Source organism: Acomys russatus, chromosome 28 (assembly GCF_903995435.1).
Source record: "Acomys russatus chromosome 28, mAcoRus1.1, whole genome shotgun sequence".
NCBI lineage: Eukaryota > Metazoa > Chordata > Mammalia > Rodentia > Muridae > Acomys > Acomys russatus.
Window position 1 is genome coordinate 43,214,801 of NC_067164.1, and position 17,690 is coordinate 43,232,490.

A 17,690-nucleotide genomic window follows, 5' to 3' on the forward strand; every position below is an offset into this window, starting at 1 on the left:
ACTCATCTTTCACTGATATGAGCAGCTGCCTCAAGCTACTGCTGTCATGCCTCTCCCATGACAGTATACTACTATACCCTCAGACTGTGAGATAAAGTGAACCCTTTCTTCCTCAAGATGCCTTTGTCACAGGAATGAGAGAAACAACTAATACAATGGACTCACTCAATGGAAGTGCCTTGAAGAACACATGGCATGCCAAGCCCACCCCCCATAGCTGGCTGCCATGTCATGCACAAGAGACTGCAGGCAGCCACCACCTGCATTATAGTCACTGTCACTCCTGGTCCCTTACCAGTGCCTCATGGATCATTTGTAAGCCTCCATTAGGACACTCTATCTCTTTTATCTGTTTTTGTCTATCTTAGAGACATGGAGCTAGCTGACTCTTACCTTTGTAGTTGCTTGATTTGTAGCACTGACTTTCTGAGGGACTCCTCCAACTGAGCAATCTGTATATAAATATGACTCCATTATTAGATGACTATTCCATGAGGCAGTTCAGAGAACATACTGGGCTTGTTTACATTTCTGAAATGTGACTGCAGCAAGCCTGGCTTTAGAACCTCTGTACAGAGCTCAGCCAGGTTAGAGCTCTAGAGACACCCAGCTCAGTCTCCATGAGGCAGTGGATCTGAGCTAGCCAGTAGCAGCCCAGAGCAGTAAGCCTGCTCAGGGTACTACCTAGAGATTCTGATGTCAAGTCTGAGGACATATGTCCTCTTCTACACAGGAGATTTTATAATGCAGTCTACAACATGTCAGGGTTTAGATCAGGCTTTGTCACAGGGAACTAGGAAACCTCAAGGGGTTAGGGTTAAAATTTCCAATTTTAGAGTGGTATATGTAAAATCTGTCATTTGCTGAGAGGTAAGAAGACTCTAGGCTGGATTCCAAGCAGCTGTTAGGGTGACGCAGGAGTGCAGGAGGTAGAGCAGTGGTTAGGGTGACGCAGGAGGTAGAGCAGTGGTTAGGGAGATGCAGGAGTGCAGGAGGTAGAGCAGTGGTTAGGGTGACGCAGGAATGCAGGAGGTAGAGCAGTGGTTAGGGTGACGCAGGAGTGCAGGAGGTAGAGCAGTGGTTAGGGTGACGCAGGAGGTAGAGCAGTGGTTAGGGAGATGCAGGAGTGCAGGAGGTAGAGCAGGGTTAGGGTGACGCAGGAGTGCAGGAGGTAGAGCAGTGGTTAGGGTGACACAGGTAGAGCAACAGTTAGTTAGGGAGATGCAGGAGGTAGAGCAGGGTTAGGGTGACGCAGGAGGTAGAGCAGTGGTTAGGGTGACGCAGGAGTGCAGGAGGTAGAGCAGTGGTTAGGGAGATGCAGGAGTGCAGGAGGTAGAGCAGGGTTAGGGTGATGCAGGTAGAGCAACAGTTAGTTAGGGTGATGCAGGAGGTAGAGCAGTGGTTAGGGAGATGCAGGAAGAGCAACAGTTAGTTAGGGTGATGCAGGAGGTAGAGCAGTGGTTAGGGTGATGCAGGAATGCAGGAGGTAGAGCAGTGGTTAGGGTGACGCAGGAGGTAGAGCAGTGTGTAACAGAGTGAGGCCAGACAACTGTGCACAGAGCCTGGGGACCCTGCCAACTGTACCATCGATGTACTAAGGCCATGGGCTGGAAATGCCTTCTAAACATGGTAACAGATTCTCAGAACTCTATGGCTTTATAACTAGCTTCTCATTTCACTTTTTAAAGGACTATTATGTTAAAACAACAACAACAACAAAAACCAAAATAAAACAAAACAAAAAACCCCAAAACTCCAAAACCAAACCAAACCAACCAACCAAACAAACAAAAAACCCCAAGAGAAATGAGCAGAGAGGCTTCTGTACTGCTCTCATGCTCCTGAGGGCCTGGTGTGCGCTAGTCTAGCTGAAGGAGCCCAAGCGGCCAGAGTAGGCAGCTCTGGGTAGGCTGTCCAGAGCAAAGGGGCTCCTTGGCAGGTCAGGCAAACAAATGATGGTCATGAGAAGTAACCACCTTCTCAACTGGAAATGCAAAGGAAAACAAACCTCACTGGTGCTAGTGAACCCTATTCACCCTGGACTAAGTTGGGTGTAGTGGCACATGCCTTTAATCTCAGAACTCAGGAGACAGAGTGATGTGGGTCTCTATGCATTTGAGGCCAGGCAGGGAGAGGGAGAGGGAGGAGGAGGGGAGAGGGAGAGAATATGGGAGAATGAATTATGATACTGAAATTACAAGGTAAAAAACTCAAGAAGTGAGCAAGAGTTGGCTTTTATTTACCTTGTCTCGATAGAAGGCCACTAATCTTCTCCTGTGTTTTTCTTGGAATTCTGAAATCTAAGAAGACAGCACATTTCAGCTGCTGAGGGCACAGGGTCATGGCACATCTCTTGTGGAAGTAGAAGACTGGAAGGAACTTTAAGTGTGGGTTTCAGCATATTCCAGTTTACATGAACTCCCCCAGTAGACCTGAATCTCCTCCCACAGGGATACTCACAGATTGCCTGGGTTTGCTGGTGGTTAAACTCTGACCAGAGTGACACACAGCCTAGATGTTCCAAAGGACAGGATGCTAGAAGGCTGTCAAATGCAAGGGCAGGTGGGCTTATCCAATATGAACTTAGGGTCAGGGTTAGGTTCTTCGCCTTCCTAGGTGCCTTTCTGTTTAAGATGTTCCAGTGGTGTGCTTATCTTGTGGTAAGATAAAACATGTAGTCCCATTTTGATGGTAATGGCTATCTGAAGGCCTCCTGTCCAGTGAGTGACTCTAATACATGGACTAGGACAGGGTTAGAGAGGTGGAAGAGTTGAAATAAGGAAGCCAGCATGGTAGCTACAGCTGGCAGACACCAAGACTGTACAGATTCCTAGAGCCAGAGGCAGCTGTTCTTGACGCCAGCACCATCGCTGACTTCACACTCACAGGAAACCTCATGTATTCTATGTAATTTGAATTTGGCTTCTGAGAAGAGCAGTTTGAACAAGTGAAAAGTGGTCTGAGGCTCAAAGAAAGCTGGTAGATGGATTGAAAAAAATGGTGTTAACTTGGGTGAGACACTGAACTGTCACTTCTTCACCTAATTCTGCCACCACTCAGTGCTGGGTCCACAGGTACAGGATGACTATAGGTAAGTGGCATTTTAAAGTTCCATATATCCCCGTAGGTAACAGTACAGACCCAAGGGTGGTCGTCACTCACCACCCAGCCCCTATATGTCATTCCTGCTCACACAGGTAAGTATAGACTCCTTTGAGGCTATGACTGCAGGAACCATCACTGGAGTAAAAATTACGAGCCTTGAGCACCTTCCTCAATTGTGCAAGCAGCTCTTGCCCCTCAAAGCCCTTCACCAAGGGCCTGTCATGAACCCTTCCCTTGTCTGCAGTGATAGCCCTGATCTTCCAGCTTCTAACATGCACGGGAGAGACTTAGTCATAAGCCCTCCTCCCCTCACTGTGGAAGCCTGCTAGTGTCATGTTTGAACACAGCAAGGCTATATCTGGGGGATATGTTTGCTTTTTGTTCAAGCTCTCCTTCAGACGTGTGTAAGGCACATGATATTATCCGTGTTCTAGATTTGATCTAGGGGCCAGGTAGAGCTGGGAATTGTTCCGGAAGTAGACTGATGTTTCTGCCAGCTGCCTCTTCCTCAGTACACCCTGCACTGGAAACAGGAAAGAAAACTTCATGTGCTAAGCCACTCCTTCAGGGACCCACATTTCTGTAGCATGTGTCAACAGCAAGCAGGATGTGGGTTCCAATGGAGTGGACACTGGAGCCTGGCAGGCCTGTTGATGAGGAATGCTGCCCTTGCATGGTGGTTTTTATATAAGGACCTTCATAAGAGCAGCTTGCAGGCCCATGGATGACTCTGTCCAGTCTCTAGTCACTAATTTGGCAGACATAGCTGCCCCTAGGATAAAGTCAAATGGAAAGCAGACTGGAACCCAGATTTTGTCATAGTGATGAGCTAAGGCTTCTTAGAAAGACAAGCTTGCTCTATAAATAGACTAGTCCTGTCCAGAGAGCCTCTTGTGATAATGAGAGCAAGCTAGACCATGAGCATCTGTGTCACTGGGTCTTCTGTCTGCCTGGACTTTCCCAGGTTTGTAATTTTCCGGCTGTCTAGGAGTTCTTTTGGCTTGTGCTCTAGCAGGGGCTGCACTCAGGAGACTAGTAGTGATAGTAGTGACCTTACATTAGTAAAAAAAGTAAACAGGCTAGTGAACCCTGGGAATGGTGGCATACAACTGTACGCCAGCACCTCGAAGGATGAGGTAGCAGAATTAAGAGTTTAAAACAAGCCCAAGTGTTGTGCAAGTTTTGGTTCATATGTAAATATGTTTCTGTTTTAATCCCAGCTGTGGGATACGGGGGCTGCTCCAGTTTGTCCATAGCTGATAACTCCTCATGAGAGGGCACAAGATAATTGTCAGCTCGGAACTGCCTCGTGCAGGGTCGTGGTCTTTGCCAGTAGGAATAAATGCAAGACCCAGAGAGAGACTGGGGCCCTGAGAAAGGAGAAGGCTGCTGGTACTTCTCCCCCTGCTGCTCCTGGCTGTTGTTGGTGCAGCTTGACAGGAAGAAGTTGGAGACTTGCTGAGATGAGGACTGGATTTGCCCCCAGGAACCCAACAACCCTCAACAGCAGGAAGCAGCTAAGGAAAACTACGCCCCCTCTCCCCACTAACCTTCTTTCTCCCCTACCTGGTGTTGGGGTGTTGGAAGGGACTGGAGTGGAGTAGGGAGAAAGGATACAAGAAACCAAAATAAAAATAGATTAAAAATATGCAAATAGCTGGGCTATATAGCAATCTCTATGCTACAAATAATCACACACACACACATGAAAGAGAGAGACAGATAGACACACACACACACACACACACACACACACACACACACACACAGAAAGGCAGACAAAGACAGAGACCACAAAGGAATTATAAGTTTTCTGTTTTGGGTTCAGACAGCAGAAAAGAACAATATAAGTGCTGAGAAAGCCCTGTGCTGAACCAGGCCTATTCAGAGCCAAGAACACCACAGCTAAGAAACAGAGGCGGATGGGATGAGAGGCAAATGTCACAAGAACCAGGAAAAGGATCCATGGAACTACATATCACTATATCAGGGACAAAGCAGGCATGTGAATCCCTGGGTGACCATCCACAAAGGATAGTATCAAGAAGAAATCTACTTGAACCTAACAGAGCTCCTCCTGGGTAGAAAATATTTTTACAAGTAAGAGAGAGAGAGAGAGAGAAAAAAAGAGAGAGAAAGAAAAAGAAAAAAGAAAAAGCTCAGAGTCAGAAGACATTTTCATACTCACCTCTGCAAGAGACTGGCCTCCAAAACACTTACATCACAGGGTCTCTGAAGTAATGTGCTCTGGGCATCACCAATCAAGCCTCAAGGTCATAACTCACCTGAGAGGTCTCCTGGGAATACTTCTTACACAGACCATCTATGCCCAGAAAGAATGCCTGGATATTGGAGTTAGTCTGAAGAGGAAGCAAGTGAATCATGTTAAAAAGTTGTCTTTGAAGATCTACAATTAATTATACATAACACAAACAGCAATTCACCGCTGTGAAGGTGACCACAGCTCTAAGAAGCATGCAAGGCAGTGGCACCCATTGGCAGGTACCGAGCACCTTGGACCACAGAGAAAATGTACTTCAAAATGAAGGTAAAAGGATGACATTTTTTCCCCAGACAAACAAAAACCAAGAGGATTTGCCACCAATGGATCAATTTTTTTTTCAAGACAGGGTCTCTCTGTGTAGCCTTGACTGTCCTGGACTCACTTTGTAGACAAGGCTGGCCTCGAACTCACAGCGATCCGCCTGCCTCTGCCTCCTGAGTGCTGGGATTAAAGGTGTGTGCGACCACCGCCTAGCTAACAGATCAATATTAAAAACAAAAATAAAGGAATTCCCTGTGGGTAAGAAGTGATCACTGACAGGGAGGCAGCAAAGAACAAGAGAAGAGGGCCTGTGGGGAAGTCCAACCAAGCATTGGCCATGTGTGCTATGTGTTATCAATTTAGCACAAAGTAAGAACCAATACTTCATCTGAGGAGGGAAAAGATGGTGAAAAAATAGTAAAAAAAACAAAAAAAAACTGAAACCATCTGAAGTCCTTGCATTGTCAGGAAAATGTATTTTAGAGGAATCTTTTTTTTTTTTTTTTTTTTTTTTTTTTTGGTTTTTCGAGATAAGGTTTCTCTGTGATAGCTTTGGCTGTCCTAGACTCACTTTGTAGACCAGGCTGGCCTCGAACTCACAGTGATCCACCTGCCTCTGCCTCCCAAGTGCTGGGATTAAAGGCGTGCGCCACCACGCCCGGCAGATGAATCTTTTTTTAAAATTTATTTTTATTTTAATCATTCATATGTCTGTGTATAGGTATGTTCATGTAAGAAGATCAACAGAGCCAAAATTTAGCTTTCTAAAAACGCTAGTTCATATTACTCAATAAACATCTGGCAAGGTTGTTAAATTATAAAAAAACAGACAAACAAACAACTCACAATAGGCACTCTTAGGGGGAAAAAAAGCAGTGGGTGTGGTGGCACATGACTTTAATCCCAGCACTTTGGGGAACAGAAACAGGCAGATCTCCGCAACTTTTTTTAAATTTTAATTTTATTAATTTATTCAGATTACAACTAACTTGTTATCCCATCACTTGTATCCTCCCATTCCTCCCTCCCTCTCGCTTTCACGCTATTCCCCTCCCTAGGCCTAAGACTGAGGGGGACCTCCTCCCCCACTATATGGTCATAGGCTATCAAGTCTCATCTTGGTAGCCTGCTTATTCTTTCTCTGAGTGCCACCAGGGCTCCCCACCAAGGGGAGATGGTCAAATATGGGGCACCAGAGTTCATGTCAGAGTCAGTCCCTGCTCTCCACATAACTGGAGAATGTCCTGTCCATTGGGTAGATCAGAGTAGGGGTTCGGTGTTTACTACTTGTATTGTCCTTGGTTAGTGCAATAGTTTGAGCAGACACCCCTGGGCCCTGATCCACCCATATCTCTGCGGCTTTGAAGCCAGACTAAATATCAAGTTCCAGGGCAGTCAGGACTGCATAGAGACACTTTGTCTCAAAAACTCAAAGTAAGTAAACTAAACTAAACTAAAACTGAAAATGTAAAACTCTAAGTGAAGCTCCATGGTTTCAGAATTTTAACTGTACAGAAAACTCATTGAGATGTTTAGAGTTTGGAACTGGACAAGTGTTTGAGTGACTATGTTAATCTAGCTGTGTGGTGTTTATATTTGTGAGTTCATTACAATACACTTACACACACACACACACACACCCAGGCTGGCCTAGAACCGCAGCCCCTGCCCCCTGAGTGCTGGGATTAAAGGCATGTTCTACTACTCCTATAAGACTTTTTATGAAGCCATTAACTATGATTTCTCAAAGGAAACATTCAAATTCAGCTTGTATATGAACATGTGTGCAAAAAATAGCAAATCGAATCCATCTGTAAAAGCTGTAAAAAAAAAAAAAACTATAGTATGCCATCACAAGTTGACATTATTCCTGGAACCTTATGCGAGTTTTTAGTTTTAAAAGTAAACGAAGGTTTCAGAAAGTCCGTTCAGTGCCCACGTTGGGCAGTTCACAACTACCTGAAGCTCCAGCTCCAGGGAATCCAAATATCCCTGACCTCTGTGGGCACAGCACTCATGTACGTCAGACACATCATTTTTTAAAAAAATTAAATATATTCTCCACCACAGAACAAAATATGATAAGACAGAATGTTATCAAGAGTTACAGAAATGTAATCAATATAGTTACATTGATTGTATACCATTCATGATTTTAAAAACACCTTTAGCAAACTAGTATATACACACTTGGGGAAATACTAAAGCCCTGACCATGAAGTTAAGAGAGACAGGGGTGCTCGCTGTAGACAGCATTTGTACACAGCACTACACAGGAGTTCCTGCCACTGACTACAGACACTACTTGCGGAGATTTCAATAGGTTTGGCCCCATGGATTCATGTGTTTGCATGCTTGACCCATAGGGAGGTGCACTATTAGAAGGTGTGGCCTTATTGGAGTAAGTGTGATCTTGCTGGAGGATGTCACTGTGGGGGTGGAGTTTGAGGTCTCCTAAGCTCAAGCTTTGTCCAGTGTGGAATCCAGTCTCCTTCTGGCTGCTTTTGGATCAAGATGTAGACGTCTCCGGCTCTAGCACCATGTCTGCCTGCATGCTGCCATGCTTCCCACCTTGATGATAATGGACTAAATCTTTGAAACTGTAAGCCAGCAGCAATTAAATGTTTGCCTTGGTAATGGTGTCTTTTCACAGCAACAAAACCCAAACTAAGACACTACTGCATATACAAATATTTTAGAATAGGTCTTTTAGCAAAGTCAATGATGTAAGATATTTTTACATACTGGTAGCAGAGGCTGAGGAGATGGTTTCAAAGCTGCTGTAGTAGCTCTCTACAACAGCCAGCATCCAAGAACAGGGCTTTGCACTTCACTTGAACTCATTCTTCCTTGTGGTCCCTCAGGGAAGCAAATTTCAAACAACACATCCTTCTGCTTTGACCTGAGGTCACCAGAGGCCTGGTGTAGCCCCCCTGCCCCCCATCTAGCAGGCATCTGACTAATAGTGCACTGGTGTTGTATTTTATCTGTGAACTAGTAATGACAAATAAATTTAATGACAAATTAACATATAAATATATGTCTGCTCTAAGAGTGTCCAGGGGCATCTTTTAAATCATTTCGGACATTGCTGGTATGAGAAAATATGCTTATATAACAGACTTGAAGAAACAGACTAAAGCAGAAAGCATCAGAGGGCACTTCCCCGAAGCTTACGTGCTAGACTTTAAGTGCAGCTGAAATGATACATGCTGAGAGCATCGCAGAGGCCTTTCTACTACAGCCATGCAGTTGTTGATCACAAGTACACATGTCCAACCAGGAGTCGAATTGTTTAGTTTCTTGTGTATGCTCAAAAAGGAATTTTGGTGGTTGAGTGAAAAGCAGTCTGGAGTGAGAGAGAATTACAGAGATGACAGTTATGGAGAGCTAACCTGAATGCTGTGTGTGACAGACTATGGCCATCTGAAAGAATATTCCAGGCAGAAGTAGCAGAAAGACCACGCATGAGATGAAGTCATGTTGCTACAGAAGTAGCACCAGGTCAGAGCTGCTGATCTGGAGACCAGGAGGTTCCCAGAGGTCTAGCCACAGGAGCCCTTTGACTAAACAGTGAGACGTATAAAGGTGAGATGTGCCCTACATACAAATAGATCCACTGACTATGGAAAGCAGGAAGAATTAGCACCTGTGGTGGGATACAGCAGTGGACAAGGAAACCATGGGTTCCCAAGAGACTGCTGAAGGAATCCATGTTGATGGCTTAGGCTGTGATGCAGGAGGAAGAACAGAAGGAATCACCTCGATGTTTTTAGCAGCTTCACTGGCTCATTTGCTTGCTTTCTCATATATAAAATAATGAAGATACACTTTTTTGTTTCTGTTTTTTGAGACAGGGTTTCTCTGTGTAGCCTTGGCTGTCCTGGACTCCCTTTGTAAACCAGGCTGACCTCGAACTCTCAGAGATCTGCCTGCCTCTGCCTCCCAAGTGCTGAGATTAAAGGTGTGTGCCACCATGCCCGGCTCAAGAAGATACACGTTTTATAAGCATCCACAGACAAGTCATAATTACATCTGTATTAAAACATAATAAAAAAGGGCTGACGAGATGGCTCAGTGGTTAAGAGCACTAGATGATTTTCAAAAGAACTCAGGTTCAATTCTTGGTACCTCCATGGTAGCTTCCAACCTTCTGTAATTCCAGTTCCAAAAGATCTGGCACCATCTTTTGGTATCTGTAGGTACCAGGCACATATGTGGTACACAGACATATATGTAGGCCAAACAACCACACCCATAACATTTTTTAAAAAATCAATTAAAAACATAATGAAAAATCCCGATTAACTAAAAAAATACCCTAAAGCCAAAGTCTCTGGTCACAATGCTATAAAGTAAAATTCAAGCATAAAGTTGATGGTGGCGCTAAAGTCTAATCATTTAGAAATTAAAGATATTCCTCTTACTTCCTTTACTCCTGTTCCTTCCTTTCCTTCACTGTAGCTCAAGCTGATTTTGAACCCACAGCAATCTTCCTGCCTCATTCTCCCAAGTGTTGATATCATGCTCTGTAATGATAAGATAAATTTGGGGGGCTTTCTATTCACCCCCTCTACCTCCCAAATAATGAGGCAGTGAACTATTATATTTAGTAATAAGCTTTAGGCGCCTTAACTGGGCAGACGCTGATCTATTCTAACCCGCTATGCTGCTACTCCCTACTCTCACACTCTGAATTACCTGCCATACTGGTCCTGCCTGGGCTGCTTCTGCTCCATCAGGAAGTCCTCATGGGCACACCATGGGCGCATCCTTTCTCTTCCCCTTCTTTCTCTTCTCTCATGGTCCCTACTGAGACCCCAAGACTGGGGACAGAAGTCCTGCCTGTTCTCCTCTCTCACCCAGCTATAGGCTCTCCAGCTTCTTTATTAACCAATCAGAGCTGATTAGGGAGCAATATTCAAACAGCATTGATACAGGACATTCTTCACAGAAATGACAATGCCCATGTCTGGACTGTAACCAGATCTAGGGCCACAGAAATCAGCATCTGAATACACAGTGCACCAGACCAGCCCCCAACAATGCCCAGCTCTAAAACTGTTCTTTGAAACAATCTTTGAGTTAGAAAAAAATAAAGGCCAGGCAAGGTAGGATTAAATGCTTTTAAAAAGATTTTTTAAAAATGATTTTAAAAATTATCTGAAGGCAGAGGCAGATAGACCTCTGTGAACTCAAGGTCAGCCTGGTTTACACAGAGAGACCCTGTCTCAAATACACACAAACAAAAAAGAGTACATCACAGCTTATTCAAGAATCAGGTTTAAAGAACCTCAGGTTAACTTATTTTTTGTATAAACTCTGCAGTGATTCCAGGAAAGCAGTCCTCTAGATAATACAGAGTTTAGTGCGCAGAAGGGGTAGACAGCTTAAATACATTTATTAATGTTCCAGTTAGGGTTACTACTGCTGTGATAAAGCATCATAACTAAAAAGCAATTTAGGGAGGAAAGGGGTTATTTTGTTTTCACTTCAGGTAACAGTCTGTCACTGAGGGAAGTCAGAGCAGAAACTCAAATGGGCAGGAACCTAGAAGCAGGAACTGATATAGAGGCCATGATGGCTTGCTCATCATGGCTTGCTCAGCCTGTTTTCTTATACAACCCAGGACCACTAGCCCCATCAATTGCTAACTAAGAAAATGCACTGACATATTTTATAGATATGGATAGCACTGGATTAAGCTAATGAAGCAAATAATTGACTTTAACTTACATTGTGACCAACTCTCTTAATTATTCATTATGACTTTTATGAAAAACCAAACTTGCCCAAGTAGGAAATCCATATTATACTAAGTAAATCTAACCCATTTTCATATCCAAGAACATAGCACAATCCAACAAACTATGAATAAGGACAACTTATGGCTAAAAGGGAAATGGAGGCGCATACCCATAATGTCAGCACTCGGTAAGCTAAGGCAGAGGACCTTGTATTTAAGGACATCCTGGATGACACTGTGACAAGTGCATTTTGCTTAGCAAAATTAAAAAAGACAAAAAATTACAAACAAATATCAATTAACCAAAACCAACCAACAATAAAACCAAATCACAGGACTAAGAGCAAAATCAAATTTTACTATGCTTTATTACTCACAAGTCTTAATCTAACAAAATGAATGAAAAATTTAGATACTAGTTACCAAGAATTTAAACTCAAGTTAGAAGGAAATACTATTATTATGATCTAGAGACTTTAACTTACATGTTTCGAAAGTAAAACCGTATGACACGGAACTTGACAGATGAGGCATTCATCCTTTTTATCTGTCAACGAAAAGCAAATGTTTAATTACGCTGACTGGTGCTATGAAATACGTGTGAACACAGACTTTGAGCTAGAATGCAGGATTACACAGTGTCTAAGTGTTTTCATGTTCTTATGTGATGAGGCTGTGGGCTCAGTGAAACAATTTATACAATATTTTTTTCCTGCTTCGTAAATGTGCCTCCCAAACAGTTATCCATAAGTATCAAAAAATTAAATTAGATTTTACAGTAACATCCTTTCTTTCTCTCTCCCCACACTAGTGCGCCCAAAAGTAAGTGTGTGTGTGTGTGTGTGTTTCTTTCTTCATGTAGGGACTCACATACACTGTGTTCTACTATTAGATGTTAGCACTAGCCCTTTAAAAAAATTCTTTTTGAGGCTGGGCATGGAGGCACACACCTTTTATACCAGAACTTGAGAGGCAGAGGCAGAATAAGTTCTCTGAGATTCTGGTCTACACAGTGAACTCCAGAATAGTCAAGACTACATAGACACTTTGTCTCAAAAAAATATATTTTTGAGACAGAGTCTTGCTAATTTCCCAGGAAAGCTCTGAACTCACCATCTTCTTGCTTCAGTGTCTCAACTAGATACAAAGCAAGCACCACCGCCTGGTTTTGTGGCATTTTCACTTAAAAAATTTTTTTTCGAGACAGGGTTTCTCTGTGTAGCCTTGGCCATCCTGGACTCACTTTGTAGACCAGGCTGGCCTCAAATTCACAGCAATCTGCCTGCCTCTGCCTCCCGAGTGCTGGAATTAAAGGCGTACACCACCACGCCCGGCCTTCACTTAAAATTTTTTAAAAATTAAAATGAAAATAACTTCTGCAAGCCTCTACAATACTACTCAAGGTCATCTTTCCATCACCACTGCATTTCTGTTGCCCGAGAGCCCATCTCAGCTGAAGCATGTCAGGCTTAGAAGCCTGTCTACCTGATAGCATGTAACTAATTCACCTGTTCACGCTCTAGTTCTTTGCTGAAGATCTAGAAGGATTCTGTCTGCATTTCCCCATGAAACTGACCACCATCTTGCCTTGCTTTGACTCTGAGCTCCATGGTTAGCTCTCAGCAACCCACCACTCTTGTAGACATATCCCGGGCCCCTGAGCAACATCTCTGTTTCTACTAAGCCCTGGATATCCTTAGTATCTAATGTAAAAATGCAGAATTGTCACAGAGTTTCTTACAATTAAACTTCCTATCGAGATAATTGTGAGTCTGCTGTCTGTCTGTCTGTCTGTCTCTCTCTCTCTCTCTCTCTCTCTCTCTCTCTCTCTCTCTCTCTCTCTCTCTCTCTCTCTCACACACACACACACACACACACACATACACACAGCAGGGCCTGCTGGGGTTGAGCAAATGAAAGCATGTTAAAGTCAGAGGGCAACTTCCAAGAGTTAGTTATCTCCTATGGCAGGTCCTGGGGAGAACTAAGGTCACCAGGCTTAGCAGCACGTACCACTAACTGCTGATACATCTTTGCCAGCCCCTTCTCGCTCGTACGCGCCCCCCCCCCCCAAAAGACTTATTTACTCAATGTATGGGTGCTCTATCTGTTCCAGAAGAGGGCATCAGATTCGAGTATAGATGGTCCTGAGCCACCATGTGGTTGCCGGAAATTGAACTCAGGACCTCTGGAAGGGCAGGCAGTGCTTTTAACTGTAAAGCCATCTCTCCAGCCCTGTCCTCACTTCTTATAAAGGCACTCATGCCACCTTTTCCCACCCCAGCATCCATCCTCCACAGCATGTTCGTATTCTCCCTCTGCTGCACTATCCCTTAAGCAGAATCTGCACAGTAATGATTATAGAACAGACTCATTAGGATACTAGCATAAAAGGCAAGTATGCTGGCGTCCCCAAGGCTACACAGAGAAGCCCTCTCTTGAAAAACACACAAAAAACCAAACCAAACCAAACCAAAAAACTCCACAAACATTAGCTGGGTGGTGGCACATGCCTTTAACCCCAGCTTTCCAGAGGCAGAGGCAGAGGCAGGTGGATCTCTATGAGTTGGAGGTCAGCCTGGTCTAAAAAGCAAGTTCCAGGACAGCCCAGCCTACACAGAGAAACATTATCTTGAAAAACAAAACAAATAAAGTAAACAAAACAAAAAAACAAACCACAAGTATTGTGCTGGGGAAGATTCAGAGGGGGCAGAGAGAAAATCCCTTGTGACTCGCTGCCAAAATGACTGGTATTTAATATATACTGTTTAAAAGTCAACTAAAAATAAATACTACATTAAAAGAGAGGACTTGAATGAGCAATCAGCTGAAAGAAAAGAGCCAAAAAATGTGTAAGAAGAAAATTTTGGCCATCAAGGAAAAATAACACAAGTGAGGAGGGCACATCCAAGAGGAGTATTCAAATGGGCACTACCTCTCTGGAGAACAATCTGGCCTATTTTAATGTGCACACCCCCATTTTAGCAGTTCTACCCCTAGGTGGAAAATTGTTTCAATAGTCAAAAGCCATAAAACATAATTGTCTCTCAGTAGGGAATGAAATAACTTATGCCATAGTAACTGAAGGATATTTACAACCTTAAAAATAAAACAGACTGACTGTGTGTGTGTGTTTGTGTGTGGCTGGGTTGTGGCTTACTGAGACACAGTTTTGCTGTGTAGCTCTGGCTATCCTGGGACTCTCTCTGTAAACCAGTCTGGTCTAGAACTCAAGAGATACACTTGCCTCTGCCTCCCAAGTACTACAATTACAGGCGTGCTCCATCACTGCCTGGCTGAAACAGATTAACAGTGAAGGCAGTTTGTGTCCTAGTAAGCAATACAAACAGTTTACTTAAATAGTATACGTATCATATCTTTTTTGTTTTAAAATCTATACTGCCATAGGCTAGCAAAGAGGCTCAACTTTGGTAAAGACACTTGTGATTAAGTGTGATGACTTGAGTTCAATCCATGTAACCCATGTGGTGGAGGGAAAGAAACAATCTTACAGATGGTCCATTTATATCCCCCCCCTCCAAGGAGTGAGTATGCACATGCGTGTGTGCGCGCGCGCGTGCGTGTGTGAAGTGTTTATCAAGGGCTTTGAGATGACTCAGCAGTTAAGAACATTAGCTTCTCTTCTAGAGGACCTGAGTTCAATTCTCAGTATCTACACAGTGGCTCACAACCTCCTGTAACTTCAGTCCTAGGAGTCAATGACCTCGTAGATACCAGGCACAAACATGGTAAACAAACATACATGCAGGCAAAACAACCAAACATATAAAAATAAGCAAAACTTTAAGAAAATGTATTACCTGAAAAAGTCTGGAAGGATATAATCAAGATTTTAACAAGACTGTATGAACACAGACCACTAGAACCAGCAAAATTAAGACTCCATCTAGAACCAGCTATCCTTTTCCTCCAACTTTGTGTGTGTGTGTGTATGTGTGTCCCTGGGGTCAATATACTTCCAACATGTAGTACCTGTGGTTTTGGAAGAACAATGTCAGGGCACTGGAACCTATGTTGGCTTCATGATTACCCGGATGTGCTCCCACCCGAAACCTTATACAAGTCGCCCACACCCACAGTATCGGGGCCTTGTAATTTACAACGTCAAGAAGGTACATATCTTTATTGTTCTAACTTTAGGTAATTTTAAGTCATTGGTGACTTCTACCAGTAACCTGGTAGATATTTTCAAACACTGATTCTTTGACCTTAGGGGGAACCCAGGTCATCAACACCTCTACCTCCTTTATCAAACATCTTTCTTCTGTCTGTCTCTATTTACCATTATAAAATACACTTCCCAAAGTGGGAGTGTTTTCCAGTTGCCTTATCCTTTGGCATTTACTTCTATATTACTGACTCACCATTAACATTTCTGACTCCTTTGAATTCCAGATCGCCGCTTAGGATTATCTCCCGTTTCCTCCCTAGACAGCTCCCACAGTCTAGGGCCTAAATCGTCATTTCTCAACTTGTGAATAGCGACCCCTTTGAGGGGTCACCTCAGACCATAGGAAAACTTGTATTTACATTATGATTCATAACAATAGCAAAATTACTGTTATGAAGTAGAAAAAATAAGTAATTTACGTTTGGGGATGACAGCATAAGGAACTATATTTAAAGGGCTGCATCTTTACGAAGGTTGATAACTACTGGTCTAAGGCGAGCTTATCCGCTTTGCTCTCCCCCTCGCTGTTCTCTGTCCAGCAAGAGCTCAGCGCCTCGCTTCTTTGAATAAAGTCTGTTGAATCTACCTAGTCTTCCCCAAATCCACCATCTCTCCTGATCACGGGACGACATCTTGCTCCCATTGCTTCTCGCAAGCCCCACCTACACAGCTTCTCCTCAATTTCCCTCACTCCAGACTACTTCTCACCAGGCTTCCTCCTCTTGGAGTATGCTTCAGAAACCCAGGAATTACACCCCTAGGAGCACGCATGTACGTGTGCTCAACAAACACACAGCTAGAGTTGTTAAAGCAGCATCATTTGTCACATACAAATCTGGAAACGACTGTTAGTTGAACTAATGAATAAACCAGAATGTGACCACACAGCAGAGCCCATATGACCGTGGCACCTACGACGTGTACAATGCTCACACGGATTTTCAGAGGGCTAGCGGTACCTGTCCCTTTATCTGCCAAGTTAAACAGGTCGGTCACTTCCCACTGTTTCTGTACCCATGCTTCCTGCCCCTGCCCCCCACTTCAACAACAAAAAACACTCCTATCTGATGATCTGCCTGCAGCAAACCAGCTTCCCACCAGCTGCCTGGGGACACAGCAAGCTTTCTGGAGCTCGGTAATCCTGGAGCTGCGCAGCCCCGAGTATCCTCGCCTTTGCCTCGCCCACCAGAGAGAACCCAGGCGTGAGCCCCTGCTTAGCCCGTTTGGGCGCGCGCGCGGACCTTTGCGGAGGCAGGAGTCGCAGAACACGTGCCCGCAGCTGGTCAGGCTGAAGGGCAACTTCCTGTGCGGCGGCTGGAAACAGCGGTTACAGAACACCCAGCTGGACATGACTGGAGACCCCGGCGAGACCAGCGCGAGGCCGGCGAAGCCGGCAGAGGCAGGGGCCCTCTGGTCGGTGCCTCGTGGCGTCGCTCGCAGAGAGGCAGCTCTGCGCCTGCGCTCGCTGCTGCGCATGCGTACTAGGGCGCGGCTTCCCGCCCAAACGCTGAACCAACGCTGGGAGCGGATCCAGTGCCAAATGCACCAGGCAAGGAAAGGGCGCGCCTTCTTCTCAGCAGTGGAGAAAAGCTTGGCTATGTGGGGAGATGGGGGGGGGGGGGAGGGGAGTGGCTTCTTGGCCACCATGAGGAAGTTTGTTGCTAAAAAGAAGCTGAGTGAAACTGGGCTGGGGTAGTGGATAGCGAGTGAGACTGGATAGAGATAGGCCTAAGGATATCTAGCGACCCTTGGAACCAAGAAGAACCATAGGCTCCTAGCAGGGCTGGAAGGAAGGACTACCAGGAGGATGGGGGTGGGGTTACAGGCTACAGGGACTAGAAGGACAACGGTTGGGAGAAGTGTGGCGTTTAGGACACCAGAAGTATATTAGGGCAGGGCTGTTTACCACCAACATGTTCACAAGAAAGGGCTTAATTTAGGGAAGATCATTTCCCCCTTTAAAACAATAGATATTGGAAGGGGCCAATCTCTGGCGATATTAAAATTATTTCAAAATGAAAAAGTTAAAATTATATTTTAATAGCTGTGTTTTTCTAACATAATTCTGAATATCTTTTCTCTCCACTTCAAAAGTGTTCAAG

The 17,690-nt window shown here is 44.3% G+C and overlaps 1 protein-coding gene across 1 annotated transcript in view; it reads right to left on the reverse strand.

Moving 5' to 3' along the window:
• Rnf212 (ring finger protein 212) overlaps window positions 1-16,969 on the reverse strand; it is a 30,874-nt gene extending 13,905 nt beyond the window's left edge. The window contains exons 1-5 of the mRNA XM_051170505.1: window positions 16,830-16,969; window positions 11,882-11,943; window positions 5,391-5,465; window positions 2,244-2,300; window positions 394-452 (exon numbers count right to left, since the gene is read on the reverse strand). Coding sequence (XP_051026462.1) covers window positions 394-452; window positions 2,244-2,300; window positions 5,391-5,465; window positions 11,882-11,943; window positions 16,830-16,938 — 362 coding nt within the window. The 5' untranslated portion in view covers window positions 16,939-16,969. The remainder of the gene's footprint in view (window positions 1-393; window positions 453-2,243; window positions 2,301-5,390; window positions 5,466-11,881; window positions 11,944-16,829) is intronic.
• Between the last annotated feature and the right edge of the window lie 721 nt (window positions 16,970-17,690).